General features: G+C 44.2%; 1 protein-coding gene and 1 long non-coding RNA gene across 3 annotated transcripts in view; one reads left to right on the top strand and one right to left on the bottom strand.

Annotated features, from left to right (window-relative positions):
* The window catches only part of LOC147341394 (uncharacterized), an 81310-nt gene extending 76187 nt beyond the window's left edge, over positions 1 to 5123 (top strand). Inside the window, exon 5 of the long non-coding RNA XR_015159646.1 lies at positions 4481 to 5123. This is a non-coding gene — a long non-coding RNA (uncharacterized LOC147341394). The remainder of the gene's footprint in view (positions 1 to 4480) is intronic.
* A 120-nt stretch (positions 5124 to 5243) lies between these two features.
* Positions 5244 to 17106, bottom strand: part of GPC3 (glypican 3) — a 460363-nt gene continuing 448500 nt past the window's right edge. For both annotated transcript variants that reach the window (XM_086389256.1, XM_086389258.1), the window contains one exon: positions 5244 to 5760. In XM_086389256.1, coding sequence (XP_086245382.1) covers positions 5591 to 5760 — 170 coding nt within the window. In that variant the 3' untranslated portion in view covers positions 5244 to 5590. The remainder of the gene's footprint in view (positions 5761 to 17106) is intronic.

The following is a 17106-nucleotide window of genomic DNA, read 5'->3' as shown; positions in this document are numbered from 1 at the left end:
GTGCTCTCCCTCCTCCCAGCACCAGAACCCTTGCCCTAGAGGAACCAGGGTTCCCTACAGGAAGAGGGGCCAGGCATGGGTACATAGTGTGGGTCTACTGGCCTGGTCTGTGGCCACCTGACCAGTCAGAGTCTGGGACCACTTCTGATGTGCTGACTCTATAAGCACCAGTAATGGCTGCCCCTGTGCTGTTCAGATGCTCTTCTGGGTCTGGGTCGGCACATTCCCTCATGATTGATCACTCCTCTCATGGCAGCCTTTACCCTAGTGTAGAGCTGCGTGGTGAAGCAAGTGGGCACAGTGAATGTGTGGCTCAGGCTAGGGAGCTCGTTGGAGTGTTCGTGGGAAACTAGAAAGAATCTCATACAATTTCACTTTTCCTGCCTTGTTTCAGGAGTAAGCCAAGTGTGTGCATGCACTTCACTAGCAGAGTCTAGGTTTCTTACAGCCCTCCTGTTAGTCCCACTGGTTTTCAAAGTAGCTAAGGGGACTCATCTTCCCAGGCCTGCATATGCCCAATGTGTGGCTGGAACTGCTCCCTCCCCAGTGAGGATCTCTGTGTTTTTCACCCCCTCCCTCCATTCTGTGTCCTCTTCCAGGGGCAAACATCCCGACTTGATCACGTCTCTTCCCTTCCTACCTGATTCTGTGTGGATCTTTCTTTTAGCCTTGGTTGCAGAAGAGCCTTTATGTTAGTCTTGTTAGTTTTCAGTGAGATTGCTCCAAATATAGAGGTATTTTTGATGTGTTGGTTGGGGAGTAGGTGAAATCTGTGTCTTCCTACTCTGCCATTTTGTTCTTTTCCATCTATTTTTAATGTGAAACTTTCAAAACCAGTATATATGTTTCCAAACAAATAAAAATGAATAAAAAGCAATGAGCTTATTTTGTCGGTTCCTTGGCAAACCTAGCAGACCTTTTATATTCAAACTAATGCCGTGTCCTTCCAAGATGTACAGTGTCCTCAAATACTGTAGAACTTTTCCTTGGGGGAAAACTCCTCCATATCCCATAGCATATTCTTTGGAATCTTCTCAGGGAGGCCTTTGTTTCTTGGAGGCAAATTAGATTTTTGGAAACAGCTAAAAGCTACTTGGCAGCAAATGTAGTGAATGAGGTGGGTGATCAAGCTGAAGAACATTATTTTTGGTTTCAAACAAGGTGTGACTATAAAGAAATGAGGCTGATTTTCTTGTATGGTACATAGACTGGCTCAACAGTCGTTCCAAAAGAAGACTTCCAAAAATGTATGGCCTTGGCAAGAAGAAAATTTTCTCCCCCTGTTCTTGTTCTCTGTCTCTATCTCACACACAGTGTATACTGTCTGGCCCAATATCTAGACAAGTAAAATCAAAAGCCCTTGGAATTTGGTTTAAAAAAATCAGTTACATGAGTATGGGATGGAAGAGACCTGGCTTGGCAGCTATTCATGCAAAATCACCTGGGGGTTTCAGTTGGCTACAAGCCCATCCTTCATGAAGAATGTGACGTGGCCTCTAAGTGTCTACATTCTAAGGAGGTGGAGGTCTTGGGCTCTGTAGGAACTTGAAAATCCATGCTCCATTCTGCACAGGCTCCAGCTGCACTTTGAGCTCAGCAGTCCCTTGGACTGCAAGGAGATCCAACCAGTCCATTCTGAAGGAGATCAGCCCTGGGATTTCTTTGGAAGGAATGATGCTAAAGCTGAAACTCCAGTACTTTGGCCACCTCATGTGAAGAGTTGACTTATTGGAAGACTCTGATGCTGGGAGGGATTGGGGGCAGGAGGAGAAGGGGACGACAGAAGATGAGATGGCTGGATGGCATCACCAACTCGATGGACATGAGTTTGAGCAAGCTCCGGGGGTTGGTGATGGACAGGGAGGCCTGGTGTGCTGCAGTCCATGGGGTCGCAAAGAGTTGGACATGACTGAGCAACTAATTTGATCTGATCGGATCAGCACAACAGCATGAAAGGACCACTGACCCGCTGGAGCAGGGAACAGGTGAATGAGTTGAAGAAACCAGCTCAGAAGAGGCAAGAGTCACTGACTGATTAAAGACAGCTATGTGAAAAGTGGTATTGTCTTACTCTCATGTTAATCATTATGGAAGGGCCAAGAACGATGGGTAGAAATTACAGAAAGGCAGATTTAGGCTCAACCTATCAAAGACTGATTCATATTATAGACTTACACATTCATTATAATCTCATGTGTGTGAATATATACATACAAAGCAAAAAAAATAAGTGGAAAGATTTCAATCAAATATTTAATACTAACTATGGGGTATGGAATCACGAGACAAATGTCATCTTTTAAGCTTTACATGATGATGTACAATTAGATTTTGATTACCTGTGTAAATTTCTTTTGAAAAAATGAACTTTCTAAAAATCAGAGGTGTCCAGCAACCAAATAGTCTGCTTTGCAACCTAGTGAGAGCTCTGCCTTAGGTGCTAATCAAACACGGGTTGTGGGATGAACTAATGGGCCCTTTTCAACCTAGGGATTCAGTATGTTGTTACATGATTTAACCTTGTTCAAAATACCAGAGTTGAGCTGGTGGAAGTTCACACATGGATCCAACCAGAAAGAGGCCTGAAAACTCCAAAGATGGTGCAACTTTCCAACTACTGAGCCTAGTCTAAGGACTCCCAGGTGGTGCTAGTGGTAAAGAACCCACCTGCCAATGCAGGAAACATGAGAGATATGGGTTCGATCCCTGGGTCAGGAAGATTCCCTGGAGGAGGGCATGGCAACCCTCTCCAGTATTATTGCCTAAAGAATCCCATGGACAGAGGAGCCCAGCAGGTTACACTCCATAGGATCACAAAGAGTCGGACATGACTGAAGCGACTTAGCACACATGTACACAGGCTTAGTCTAAGGACAGAATTGTCATCTTAACGGAATTCATGTAGGATGTTTAAAGCAAAGGGTAAGATAAACACTTCAAAGGTATAAAGCTACCAGCAACAAGCTGTGAAACTAGATTCTGAACTAGGAGAATAAATACAGAGAAACAGGAAAAGGCATGGATAAAATGCTGAGACGGGCCATTGAGTAAAAGTAAAGTGTCAATAGGAGGTGGTGGATTTTCCATGTTTTGTAAGTGTGAGTAGTTATTTTAATTCTGACCATTTAGCTGAAGCCAGAAGGCCTTGGACTTTATATAGAGCCTTCTGCTGGCTGCTCATCACTCAGTGGGCATGGACTGTAGTGGCGGTGTACCAAGATCACAGAAACGCTGCCTGGCTTGGGTCATGTTCTGGGAACTGAAGTGTATCAAATATGACCTGAAGCTGGCAACGTCTTGAGAGGCACGTGGCAACAGCACATGCGTAAGCCCAACACTGGGCAGAGGGAGTGGCTCTTACTTCCTTTTGGGACCAACGATGCCACAAAATCGGAGCAACAGAGAAGCTGGACATCTGAACTGGATTGTCCATTTTACAAGAGGGAAGCTGAGGACTAAAGGGAAATGAATGTGAAAGATGTTCAGAAACAGTCCCTTTCATCTCCTAGAGAGGAGGAAAAGGACTTTAAGATGGTGCCCTTCTGTTTGTAGCCATAAAACCCAATCTCAGGGTCACCTTTTTGCCACATTAAATAAAAGCTTGCTGTCAAGTGACAGGGACCGCCATTAGGTGCTAACTGAGCTTCCCAGCCTTCTGGTCTGCTGGTAGTGTAGCCTGGCATACTCGAGTCCAAGGAACAAACTTTTGCGGTATTTAGGTTTCATGAATCAAAGAATAATGATTCTCATAAATCTTACTCAAATACAGAAATAATGATGTTTAAAAGATAATGCCTGTTCAAGTTTTACCAACCACTACAAATCATTGAAAGATGCTAACAAAGACCACTGATTGTAGCCTTGACCAAAACCAAGTGAAGGAAATGCTAAACCAGAAGTTTCCAATTTGTATTTGCAAAATTTCTGCAAAGGATGGCTACCAGGAACTTGTGCTCCTCAGGAGACCCTGATGAAAGTGTGTTGGTGACCCATAAGTTGTGAGAAATGACCCCCCGCCCTCCTCCTGTCACCCTGCAGATATGAGAGCTCCTGGTTGGGACCGCCTCCCAGAATCAAAGGGGACGTCTCAGCCCCTCCTGGACCTTGGCTCACACTCCGGCTGTGTGCCCAGCCCCTCTCTCTCCTCATCCTTCAGCTTGGCTTCTCCTTGCCCTCAGGTGGGAGTTGAGGTCCCACTTAGAAAGAGTCAACAATGTTTCTGGTGACCTGATCTGGCAAATGGGCAATAAGCCAGGCCTTGGAAACAATGTGAAGTCAGTCATTCCTGAGGTTCTTTGGCAGCAGAACATTCAAAGAGCAGCATCGGCATCATTATTGGGATGGCGTATGTGTGAAACAGAGTCTTCAGTGATAATACTGGGCCTACAATGGACAGAAAGTTGGTGTTGGAATTAGTATTGGTGCCAAACCTTCAGCTCCATGAGAGCGGGATCCAATCTGGTTTTCTATCATTTTGCAGCTGGGAGAGTGCCTGACAGCCAACAGGTATGCAAGGCCTAGTTGTGGAAAAAACAACTGTTGAAGGACCCCGTCTGAGGCCAAGAGCTGCGTTGCTTCCTATAATCCTGGGTCTCCCAACAACCACCCCTATGACCTGACCCAGAGCAACTGCCGGCCTTGCCATGTGGCAACCCCTGGAGAAGAGTGACAGGCAGCAAGGAACCTGGGGGAAGTACTCCTTTGTACCCTTGGGGACCCCTCTCTGGGTAGGGAGAAAGGAAGACTATTGTGTACATGATTCATACAGAGGATTTCTCGTTGGGCAAAACATTTTCAGCAAAGTGAAATTTGTAAAGAGAGATGGGGGGGACTATTTTGAAGTGTCTTTAGTTTCACAGGTAAGACACTCTAACCCATTTATTTTTAAAAATTATTTATTTGGCTGTGCTGGGTCTTAGTTGCAGCATGCGGGAGCTTCAGTAGCAGCATGTGGGATCTATTGAGTTCCTTGATCAGGGATCGAACCCAGGCCCCCTGCATTGAGAACATAGAGTCTTACCCCCTGGACCATCAGAGAATTCCTTCTAACCTAAATAGAGATTATGGATGGGGTGTGTGTTGGGAGGGATTGGCTTTGGCTGGAGCTTGGGGCCAAGACTGATACTCACCCAAAAGATAGGGAGGGAGGGGGATTTTCTTATACAGACTAGAAAGCTAGGTGAGGAGGAGGAAAGCACGGCATGGTCACCATGTACAAGGGCTTACAAAAAAGACTCAATGCATTTTTATTTGAGTGTTTATTATTTTTTTTTTCAAAGAAATCCATGCAAAGGGAAAGACAGAGAGAAAGACATGGCAACCATGTTCTAGCAGCCAAACATAGGAAAATAATTTGGCACAATTTGATTTTTTTTATTGCAAAAGACAATCTATACTACCACTAAAATTTGCCCTCCTCATGGAGATGCCACGTGATTTTCGAAAACGTAACACAGGGTTAGTTTTCTACTTAATGGCTGAAGGAGGTATAGAAGATTAAAAAAAAGAGGGAAAAAGAAAAAGGTGGTTCCCTTTATAGAGGGAGACCACAGGGTGCTGAAGGGCAGCACATATCCTGTGAGCTTGGCAGTCAGTGCACCAGGAGGAAAAAGCACAGCACAGAGATTGCCAAGCTGGTGAGAAGCTTCAGGGGAGGATGGCCATTCCCAAGGTTGTGAGAGGCAACTATCTCATTGTCCTTCTGATTCACATGTTGCTTGCTTCCAGGAGCATCGTCCACGTCCAGATCATAAGCCAGTTCTGTGGAAAGAGAAGAAAGACTTTAAATGCAGGCTCACCAACGGCTTCAGGTATGCACTCTTCATGGCCAGGCACTTGTCTGGACTGTTGGGGTAGCCCGGTTTTGAGTTCTTTCTTTCCTTGAAAGGAAGGCCACTGGGAGATGGGAAGAAAACACGGGTGAGGAGCTGGGGGCCCGCCCGAGGAAGAGGGCTAGTGGTATTCCTGCCAGAGAGCACACCAGCAAGGCGCACATGAGCTGGCCACGCCCCTCCTGCCCTTGGCTCCACCCACACCCCGGGGTGCACACTGGTGCTTGTCACGTCTCCTGGTTGGCAAGGCTGTGCCCTGTGGGTAACTCCAGGTGTGTTCTCATGTGTATGTGTGTGGGTGGGGGAGGGGATGTGAACCCCCAGTGTACCTGTTCTGTGTCCTGCACCCCTGGGAGCCTTGCCTTAGAGTTGACAGTAGGGTAGTTTGCTACTGAAAGTTGTTTTATTTTTCTGAAATATTTCTTCTTTTATCTATATGGTCTTTTTACTGCTGCCTGGCAACACACACACACATGATATGCTTAGGATTTAAGTTGATATCAAGTAAATTAAGACTAAGAGGCCTATGGGTAACAGTCCTTCTTTGCCTACCATTTATGAGATATCTTTATGATTCAGTAAAGAAACTGGGGTACTGGGGTTGGCCTAACTCAAAAGTCCCCCAGAAGGCAAATCTAAGTTGATAGTGGTGTATCAGGAAATTAAAGATGGTTGGCCCAAGGCTCAGTTTCTTTTAGATTTGCTTTTCCAGATTTAGAGTGCAAATCTTTTCTTTTGGCTTTTCTAGACTTGGTCACCAGTGTTTCTATTTCAATATCTTGTGAAGGTGATGTGATGTGAGCAACTTCAGCAGCCAACTGTCCTGTGGCCAATGGAGCCAGAAAGATCTCTTGGGGACATGGAGATGCTTAGCAACAGGCAGAGAGGAAATGACTGGGATTCTGCAGAAGGAAGGAAGGAAGAGGAAGGAAGAGCTCCTCTTACAGCGGATGAAACATGCAATAAGTCACAGGAAGAAGGTGTGGGGACTCAGCTGGTCCAGGATGTGTGCAGAGCAGGGCCTAAGACCAGGGCTGCTGTTAACAGGCTGGCATTGCTGAGAGCAGACAGCAAAGTCAAGGTGATCAAAGCCAAAGGGTCTGATTACACAGTCCACAGTGCTACTTTCCAAAGGGCTATTGCAGTTTATAATGCCACTAGCAATGATGAGGGAACCAAATTTACTATGTCTCAATAAAGAAAGATACTGCAGTCTGTATAAGGTGCTACCTTACAGTTTCTCTAATTTGCATGTATCTGATTACTAGTATGAGCTTCCCAGGTGGCACAGTGGTAAAGAATCTGCCTGCCGATGCAGCAGACGCAGATGCGGGTTCATCCCCTGGACTGGGATGATCCCCTGGAGGAGGAACACTCCCGTATTCTTGCCTGGAGAATCCCATGGACAGAGGAGCCTGGTGGGGTGCAGTCATAGGATCACAAAGAGTTGGACACGACTGAGCACACATGTGCAATTATTAGTATAGATGAAGGTTTTTTTTGTCATTCACTAATTGTATTTCTCAATGAAGGACAGTTCATATTCTTTGCCTTCTTATCTAATTGGTATTGATGTTTTTCCTATTAATCTGAATGCATATTTCATTGAGTCCTTTGCTTATATTCAATACAAATAATTTTTCTATTTTGTTATGAACTATAATTATTTTTCATTGCTGTACAAAGAAATGATGTCCTAACTTCCAATATATAGGAATCTGACCACATTGTGCTCTTCTGAAGCTGAGAAAGTGTTTCTTCTTCATTGTTAATAATTCAAATCAAAATTTCCCGTGAACCCTCTTACTGAGGGAAAAGCAAATCAGCAGACTAATCTCCATTCCTTCTCCCCCCAAAATAACTAGATACGAAGAAAATCAAAGAGAAAAAGAACAAAGAGCAATGCTTTGCTTGGAAATCAGACCTCTGTCTCTGCAAGGTGAATGGTGCAGGGCACACAGAGCAGGCGGAGGTCAGCTGTCAGTCGGCAAGGACAGTGCAGGCTTAGGGCCTGATCAGATTTCACCAGCCTTGAGAACACATATGGCTGGGTCTGCTGAAAGCCCAGCCTTGAGTTTCACGGCAACTTCTCAACTTAAATGAAGAGGAGTATTTTTAGGACTGACCTGAATGACAGCCTTCTCAGCAGTGCTTTAAAATTCCTTTTCCGGATATTCCCCTTGCCCAACATCAGGATTAAACAAACAACATCTACTACTGTGAACACTCGATTCCCCTACTATTTATCTTGCTCTTCAAATAATCCATGAACACTACACACTTTTGTCTACTATAGCAGTTATGGTACACCCAGGAATTATGTTAAATCCAGCAGTTTCTCATCTTTGTACCACCCAATACATCTTTTGTTATGTCTATATCTAGGATCTATGTTTTGAAATTATAAAAATGACTACCAATTATGGAGTCCTCATTGTGTGCTAGGCACTGTGCTAAGTACCCTTTATATACATGATCTCATGTAACTGAACCCTCTCAGCAATGTTATAAAATAGGTATTATAATTCCCATTTTACTGATGAGGAAGCTCAAGCTCAGGTTACTTTTTTGCCCATATTTACACAGCTGGTAAGTGGCAGAAGTGTTCTTTGAACACACGGCTAACTCTGAACCTCACATGGAGCTATACCATACACGAATTGCAAATTTTATACACCAAATATACTGCAGTGATTAAGTAGTAATGGGTTCCTTCTTGAAAAAAAAAAAAACAAACCAAACCAAAACCTCAATTAGTGAAAATATCCTGCCAATGAGAACTAAAAACCAGATGAAATAAATGAAGCAAAAAGACAACTTACAGACTGGAAGAAAATATTTGTAAATGATGTGACCAACAACGGCTTAATTTCCAAAACAAACAGTTCATACAATGCAACAATAACAAAACCCCCAACAACCCAACTTAGGTCTTACGGGCCTAAGATCTAAATCGACATTTCTCCAGAGAAGACATACAGGTGGCCAACAGGCAATAAAAAGATGCTCAACATCACTAATTATTAGGAAAATGCAAATCAAAACCACAATGAGATATCACCTCACACCAGTCAAAACGGCTATAACAAATGCTGGAGAGGGTGTGGAGAACAGGGCCTCCTACACTGTTGGGGGCAATGTAAGCTGGTGCAGCCATTACGGAAAACATCATGGAGGGTATCCCAGGAAACTAAAAATAGAGTTTTTTAGATCATATGTCAATAGATTGACATATGATCCGTCAATCCCACTCCTGCGTGTATATCTGAACAAAACTATAATTCAAAAAGATACATGTACCTCAGTGTTCACAGCATCATGATTTACAATTGCCAAGATATGGAAGGAACTTAAATGTTCATCCACAGATGAATGAATAAAGATCTGCTGCGTGTATATATACACACACACATATATGGAATATCACTCAACCATAAAAAAGAACGAAGTAATGCCATTGGTAGCAATATGGATGGACCTCGAGATTATCATACTAAGTGAAGTCAGAAAGAAATACACATACCTTATGACGTCACTTACGTGTGGAGTCTAAAATATGACACAAATGAACTTATCTATGAAACAGACAGACTCACAGACACAGGGAACAGACTTGTGGTTGTCGAGGAGGAGGACGGGCAGGGGAAGGATGGGAGTTTGGGATTAGCAGATACAAACTACTAAATATAAAATGGATAAACAACAAGGTCCTACTATACAGCACAGGGCACTGTAGTCAGTATCTGGTGATGAACCATAATGGAAAATATTTAAAAAGTATCTATGTGTATAACTGAATCACTTTGCTATACAGCAGAAACAGAACATTGTAAATCAACTATACATCAATAGGAAAAATCACATGAGAGAAATCAACGTTTCCGCATACAACCGATCACAGTTGATTAAGTAGCCTTCTGAAGCTTTGTGAACTACTGAAAAGAGTTTTAGGTTTTGGGACCCCAAGTGGTTTTTACATCAGCTCTATTTTCCTGAAGCAATCAGCAATGATGGCCAAGGCCATCAGACACACACCTGGCACAAAGCTGGGCCAAGTCTCCTACCTCCAAATGACCCTAGGAATATTCAGAATAATACCTTCCTGTGCTTCCTACGCTGTGGCTATGGGTTTCCTGAGACTTCCTACCCAGCAGCAGCAAAGCTTTATCACTCAGTCCTATAGCCAGGCTCCCGTGGCTGATACTGATGGGGGTCCCAGCAAAGACTCATTCTGAGCCTGGGCCACCATCATGAAGAACAGAGATGAAGAGGACAGCTTAGCATGACAAGGAAGCACTATGGGACACAGAGGAAATAGAGATTTGGTTAAGATAGGCATGGACATTCCTGGACAGGGGAAATACAATCCAATTTAATTCAACAAACTTAATGGCAGCCTACTATGTCCCAAGCATTGAGCTAGAAGATTGGAGAAAGACTTACTTAATGTTTGCCTTGAGGAATCCACACTATGGTGGGATTACAGACCAATAGACAAATCAACAAGACACTTGACAGAAAGTGGAAAGAGTTCAGATAAAGGCAAAAATGAAACACCAGGGGGTTAGAAAGGAGAGAAGGGACTTCCCTTGTCTAGCGGTTAAGAATCAGCCTTCCCAACCTAGATGTCCATTGACAGATGAGTGGATAAAGAAGATATGGTACATATATACAATGAAGTATTACTCAGCCATAAAAAGGAATGAAACTGGGCCATTTGTACTGATGTGGATGGTCCTAGAGTCTGTCATACAGAATGAAGTAAGTCAGAAAGAGAAAAATATCATATATTAATGCAATATGTGAAATCTAGAAAAACGGTACCAATGAACCTATTTGCAGGGCAGGAATAGAGATGCAGACAGAGAGAACAGACATGTAGACTTGGGGTGGAGAAGGGGAGGGTGGGACATACTGAGAGAGTAACACTGACCGCCATGTATAAAATAGATAGCTAGTGGGAAACCTGGTGCTCTGTGATGATCTAGGGGGTAAGATGTTCAAAAGGAAGGGGATGTGTAATTCACATTGTTGTACAGCAGAAACTAACACAACATTGTAAAGCAATTATACTGCCCCCCCCCCCCCGAAAAAAAAAATCCGCCTTCCAATGCCGGGGGTGCAGGTTTGACCTCGGGTCAAGAAACTAAGATCCGACATGCCACGGTTTCTAGAAAGCCTGTGTGCTGCAATGAAGACCCAGCATGGCCAAAATATAAATTTTAAAAACAAAGAAGGGAGAGAAATTCCAAATAAAAAGCTTGCTGGAAGGCTCCTTTGGACAACTGGGTTATAACTGTGCCATGAAGCATGGGTGGACTGTGGCAGGGCTGAGTGAGACGGTTACCCATTTCAGGCAGAGGGTTCCGCTGGAGTCGAATCATCAACACCCGAGACTGCCGAGAGGGCACGCTCAGTGCGCGCCAGCGGCCTCTATGGAGGGAAGCAATGTTGAGCACTCGTTGTTGTGGGGGGTGTGTTTGTGCACGGGTTGCTTGCTGGATGATAAAAGGTAAGGCAGGAAGGACAAGAAAATAAAGGCCAGATCTTGACAGATTAGAAAGATAAAACTTTATTCTGTGGGCAATAGGGAGCCACTGCAGGTTTCTAAGGAAGGAATCCGCACAATCTGTTTTGTGTTTTTCAGAAAGATCATTGTTAACAGTTTGGAGGACAGCCCTAAGTGGGTGGGAGAGACTTGTCAGACATCTTGTCTTGGGAAAAACAAGAAGCCTGTGGGAACAGTATCTGGGGATCTGCCAGTAGCAAATATGAAAAAAAAAAAAAAAATTCAAAAACCTACGAAGAAGCTAAATCTACACCAAACCAAGACCATCTCATTTTGCTACATGCCAGATGCATTATGGGGATCACCACAAACCATACTCTTAAATCACTCATATTTTTATGTTGATCAGTGATGTTTGGTTAGGTACATAGTGTAAAATGTACATAAATTGTTTCTGTCTTGCAGTTGAATGTCAGTGAGAACCTTTTGGGCCAGCAAGGAGATTTTCATGCTAAATTAAAAAATCTGTTTCTATTTGTCATCAGTTTAACTACACCCAGAGGGTTAGACCCAACAGTCTGTACTAATTACAGACTCAGCCCTGACTCTCATTTTGCTCTTATGTCCTTTGTGTTGCAGATTAGATAATCCCTTTAAATTATCATCAGTCATTTAGGCCTGAGCTTTGTGTGGAAAAAGTTTTCTGCATTGGAAGAAGCACTTACTCTGGGGTACAACCCTGAATATTTATTGGAAGGACTGATGCTAAAGCTGAAGCTCCAATACTTTGGCCATCTGATGTGAAGAGCTGACTCATTGGAAAAGACCCTGATGCTGGAAAAGATTCAAAGGAGGAGAAGGGGACAACAGAAGATGAGATGGTTGGATGGCATCACCGACTCAATGGGCATGACTTTGAGCAAGCTCTGGGAGTTGGTGATGGACAGGGAAGCGTGGCATACTGCAGTCCATGGGGTCACAAAGAGTCAGAAACAACTCAACAATACTACCAACAACCCCATTCTTAGTTATTCAGAATCTCCTAGGGGAGTTAAGGAAGATGCCTCCATCCTGGGAGTCTGGAGCCCTGGGTTCCAGGCCTGTCTCAGTCACTGAGTTACTATTTCACCTTTGGCAAGTCACCTCTCCTGGGCCTCAGTCACCCCATTTTGCTAAATCAAGGTACTGGACTGGATGAACTCTAAATTTCCTTCTAGTTTTATTTCTCTCTGATTCCAAGGCTCTTGGGGCCCAATGAGGAGCACAGTCTGCTCAGGCCGCCATCATTCCTCTACCCACAGGAGCCAAGATGGCTGCCCCACCAGAGCACCTGTAAGCTGCAGTCAGTTGCTTTTCCTGGGGTGTGAGCCTTCCTAGTCATGTTCACCAGCGACCAAATTCTGAATCCTCTTTCTTCTTAAGCTGGTTTAATGGCGGATAAGAGACCCTGGCAAGAAATAAATCCATGCTGGACTGTTTTTATTTTCTTTAAACCCTGATGGCTCCTAAAGGCCGTAAACACCAAGCCCTGGGGGAGAAGTTGCTGAGGTACATCAAGCAGGCGTGCACAGGCAACCAAGGAAAATCCGTCAGCCAGTGAGACAAGCCTTTGGGCCCTTACAGAGCCACTGGGGTCTTGAACATATAAGAAGATTCAAACGCTCACCCTCTGGTGGCATGGGCATCAAGCAGGGCAAGGCACTGCTAGAGGGGCCTCACCCACCCCAGCTGGCGGACTTCACAGGGGCAGCCCAAGAGAGGAGCTGTCATTGCAATGCCAGGGGAGCAAATGCTGCTGCTGAGCTGAACAGGGGGTGTCTTCCTTGCCAAGCCTTCACCAGCAGAAGGCTTCAATCCAGGCCCTAATATGGCAACAGAGCAACACTGTTCTCCCCGTGTTTTGTATCTGCTGTGTATGGTTGGGCCCTGGGACATGAGTATGTGAAACCAGCATGCACTGCTTGGTAGGCCCCCGAGGCTGAAATGGGGAAAATCACTAGAAATTGTACTACTGCACACTCTGCTGCCCCTTCCCACAGAAGCCTTTGGGCCGTTGGCTTCTGAATCCCTAATTGATCTTGGTTTTCCTTGTCCTCCCCTCAATACAACCTTCCTTCCTGCCACATCAACGCCCCCCCCACCACCACCTTTGTGAACTTTCAGGTGTGAAATGACTACTTAAGACTTGAAAGCAGAGGAAAATGACTTTGTTAATGAACCTCAGGTCTCCGGGAGTGAGTCGGAGATTTTCTTCTTCATAGATCAGACGAGGGAAATGGCACACTTGAGGCCTCTGGTTTTAATTGGTCTAATGGGACTCCTTTTAGGGTCCATTTCACAACGTGCCTTCGTGACAAATAAGTGAGCTGCCAATTTCCCCAACTACGTGACTGCAAATTCTGGGAACAATCCAGTCACCGCTCCTGGCAGAGGGCCGGGCAATGAGATGCCCACTTCATTTCCTACAGCTAATTCCAGCCTACAAATACCCTTAGGTACACTGCTAGGATGCTGAAAGAATACAGTGGACTTTACCACTAGTAGAGGCATGGCCTCTCTTCCTCTAGGCTCTGTTTCTCAGTCTGGGCTGGGTATATGCTGCAGTGGGCTGTGGGGACATGAGGCCATGGCATGCTTCTTCCCAGGGATTTAGAGGGAAAAGCACACTATTTTATACTGGGACACACAAGGCTGTATGATGGAGCAAAAGGGTGTTATTTGCAAACTCAGTTAAGATTTCATAAAGTATTTCCCGTTTACTAGGACCTCCAGGTTATGTCCCAGATCCTCAGAATCAGGTGTTCACTCCCACTCTTCACTGCTGTATAATGGTTTTAAGAGCACCATGGGATACTTGGGTCACCCAGGCTGTGTATACTATCAAAGCTGGGCTATTCTGACCACATATTCCTGATTAATGACTTAAAGTCATTTTGCGATAACTTCCTAGTCAGGAGAGGGATGCCACAGTAATTGCCCTTAAATGGGGCTCAGAAAGCTTAGTGTATAATACAAGATGGCGTCCAGGGGATTTGGCCACTAACTATGCCTCACTTTTGTGTCCAGCCACTGAGAAAGGAACAAAGAAGAACATCATGTAATACGTTTGGAAACTGTCATTTTGCTGTAGAATCTTATTATGATGTGGGCCAATGCTATACTTGTTTAGGTACATCATGGGTCAAGTCATATTCCCCAAAACAGAACAACTTCATCCTGGAAACTGACAGTGTGGATGGGTGGTGTGGGTGCTGGCTTTCCTCCACCAGCCTGAGAATGATCACCACCTTCCACGGGAGTGTCATAACTATTACTGTCAGAGATTCAGACCCTTCTCATCTGAGGCTGCCTAAGGGCTCCACAGGAATCACAGTTCCTCAAAGCCTTTCCTTCCCATGGGAAGTAATGGCCTGAGACTCATTGGAATATGAGAAGCTGGTGACAGAGACATGATTCAGCCAGGGCCAGGGGAGAAGATGAAGAAAACAGGCTTCAAGAAGGCAAGTGAAGAGAACACTTTAAAGAGAGGAGGAGAAGCACAGTATTATAGAAAGGTCAAGGAAAGTAAGGACTGAGAAGAAGCTACTCAAAGTGTCAACAAGAAGGTAATGGAAGATTTTTGAGAGAACTTTCGATCGGGTTGGGCCAAAACCAGATAGTACCGAATTGAGAAGAGAGAGGGAGCTGATGTGGATTCACTCAATGCTGATTAGCCTTTGGGGAGCGAGTGAGATGAAGCACTGTCGTCAGAGCTGTGTATTGTGTGTCTTGTGGCAGAGCTATCAGCAAACGCCTGCACAAGCAAGCTTCATTAGGAGGTGTCTCCAGAGTTCCAACTCCAGATGGTCTTGGAAATGCTATATTCTTGTTATCCCTGACGCATTAATACCTGTACCAATGTTTACAGCAGATTATTCACAGCATCCAGGAGGTGGAAGAAACCCAAATGTCTACCCGTCGATTAATGGATAAAGAAAACATGGTCTACCCATACGATGGAATATTATTCAGCCATAGAAAGGGATGAAGTACTGCTGCCTGCTCCAAGATTATATGAACCTTAAAACCTACACTAACTGAAAGAAGCCAGCCACTAAATACCACATAATACATGATTCCATTTCTAGAAATATAACTAGGCAGAATAGGCAAATTTTGGCAATAGTGGTAATGGTCGCACACATTACAAGTGTAAATAATGCCTGTGAATTGTATACTTAATGGTTAAAAAGACAAGTGTTTTGTGATATATATTTCACCGTGATTAAAAAACTATAGAAGCCAAAAGATAATGGCATTTACAGGTACATCCTAGTTCCTAAGGGGAGTGTGAATGCAGCGTTCCTCTGGCATTTTACTTTAGAGAGGAGTGAGTGTGTGAATATACCTGATACCAAAACACCCACCCCCAAAAGGTATGCTTCGAAATTCAAGTTGTCCAAAAAAATTTAAATGGATATTTAAGCACTACCCTAGAATTGCAAATATGGCTCCTCAATTGGGAGTGAAGGAAGAGGGCATTTTTTGTCAAGAATTTTAATCTGAGGCTATTTTAAGAGAAATTTATATACAACTGCAGGAAACTTACATTTACTTTTGTGAGTCACACAAATCTAAGCTGAAAATGCATTTTTTAAAAACATCAATGAAGGAATAAATACACTCTGTCCTCATTACTTTAAAAAACTTAATGGTTTAGATTCACAGAGCTCTCTTTATAATATAAATTTCAAACATGATGCAGCTACAGAGGTATGCATCATTGGGCTTTGAAGATGTAGAAGGAAGATACAAAATGTCACTTTTTGTAGCCAAATCAAATCGCTGAGGGGGCGGTTAGGAGTGAGGGAGTGCCCTTATAGTCCCTTGGAACCCGCGCTCCAAGATGCTTAATAAAAAACTCTTTGATAGTAGTTGACATAGGGTTTTAGACAGACTGGAATGGGAAAACCCCAAATCTGGTACTCTTCCGTTTTTAATCAGCCATGGTGGATCTTACAAAAAATGTACCTGAGAACTAAACTGCATACAATATCCAACAGCAAAGGAAAGTTACTAGAATAATAGCCAATAGGTCAAAATGGCTCAAGTCCCTGAAAACACTCAGCCTGGGTGTAGGAACATTGCAGGCCAGAAATCAACAGGAGGCAGGTGCCCTCATAAATGAAAGATGAAAAGCCTCGCTTAGTTGTTTTATCTGAAGCTGTTCCCCAAAAACTCTCCAGTTGTGAAATGCCCCCCTCATCATTAATGGGATTTGGGGAACTGAGTTTATTTTACTGTCAATTTACTTGGAAGAACACATTGTCATCCTGGCTCCCTCCTCCCTTCCCGTCTTTGGGTCTGGACTGTCAGTACACCACCGTTCACAAAGGTGCCACTTCCTGTGTCTGTGTGGGGGTTTTTGGCTGAGCTGCTTGGCATGTGGGATCTTAGCTTGGTGACCAGGGATGGAACCCATGCCCCCCTGCAGTGGGAGCATGGAGACTTAACCACTGGACTGCCAGGGAAGTCCCCCCTCCTCAGTCTTTGGGCAGTGACCATTTCTCCTCTTCTCCTCAGCCTCTCTCCCCCTGTTTTCTCCCCTCCCGCCACAGTCCTCAGTGCCCTAGCAGACAAGATGCCCATTGCTCTCCAATGGCCCGCTGCTGTCCGGGAAGAAAGAATATGTTCTATTCTGTGACAGTAGAAAAAAGACAAATACCCTTTTCCCCAATCACCTGTTGAATCACATTTCTCTCTTCTCAAAATCCGATGATGGTTCCC

The sequence above is a fragment of the Bos grunniens genome, chromosome X (genome assembly GCF_055505025.1).
Source record: "Bos grunniens cultivar Pamir isolate PY7600 chromosome X, Bosgru_T2T1.0, whole genome shotgun sequence".
Classification (NCBI taxonomy): domain Eukaryota; kingdom Metazoa; phylum Chordata; class Mammalia; order Artiodactyla; family Bovidae; genus Bos; species Bos grunniens.
This window is presented reverse-complemented; position numbering and strand designations above follow the sequence as displayed.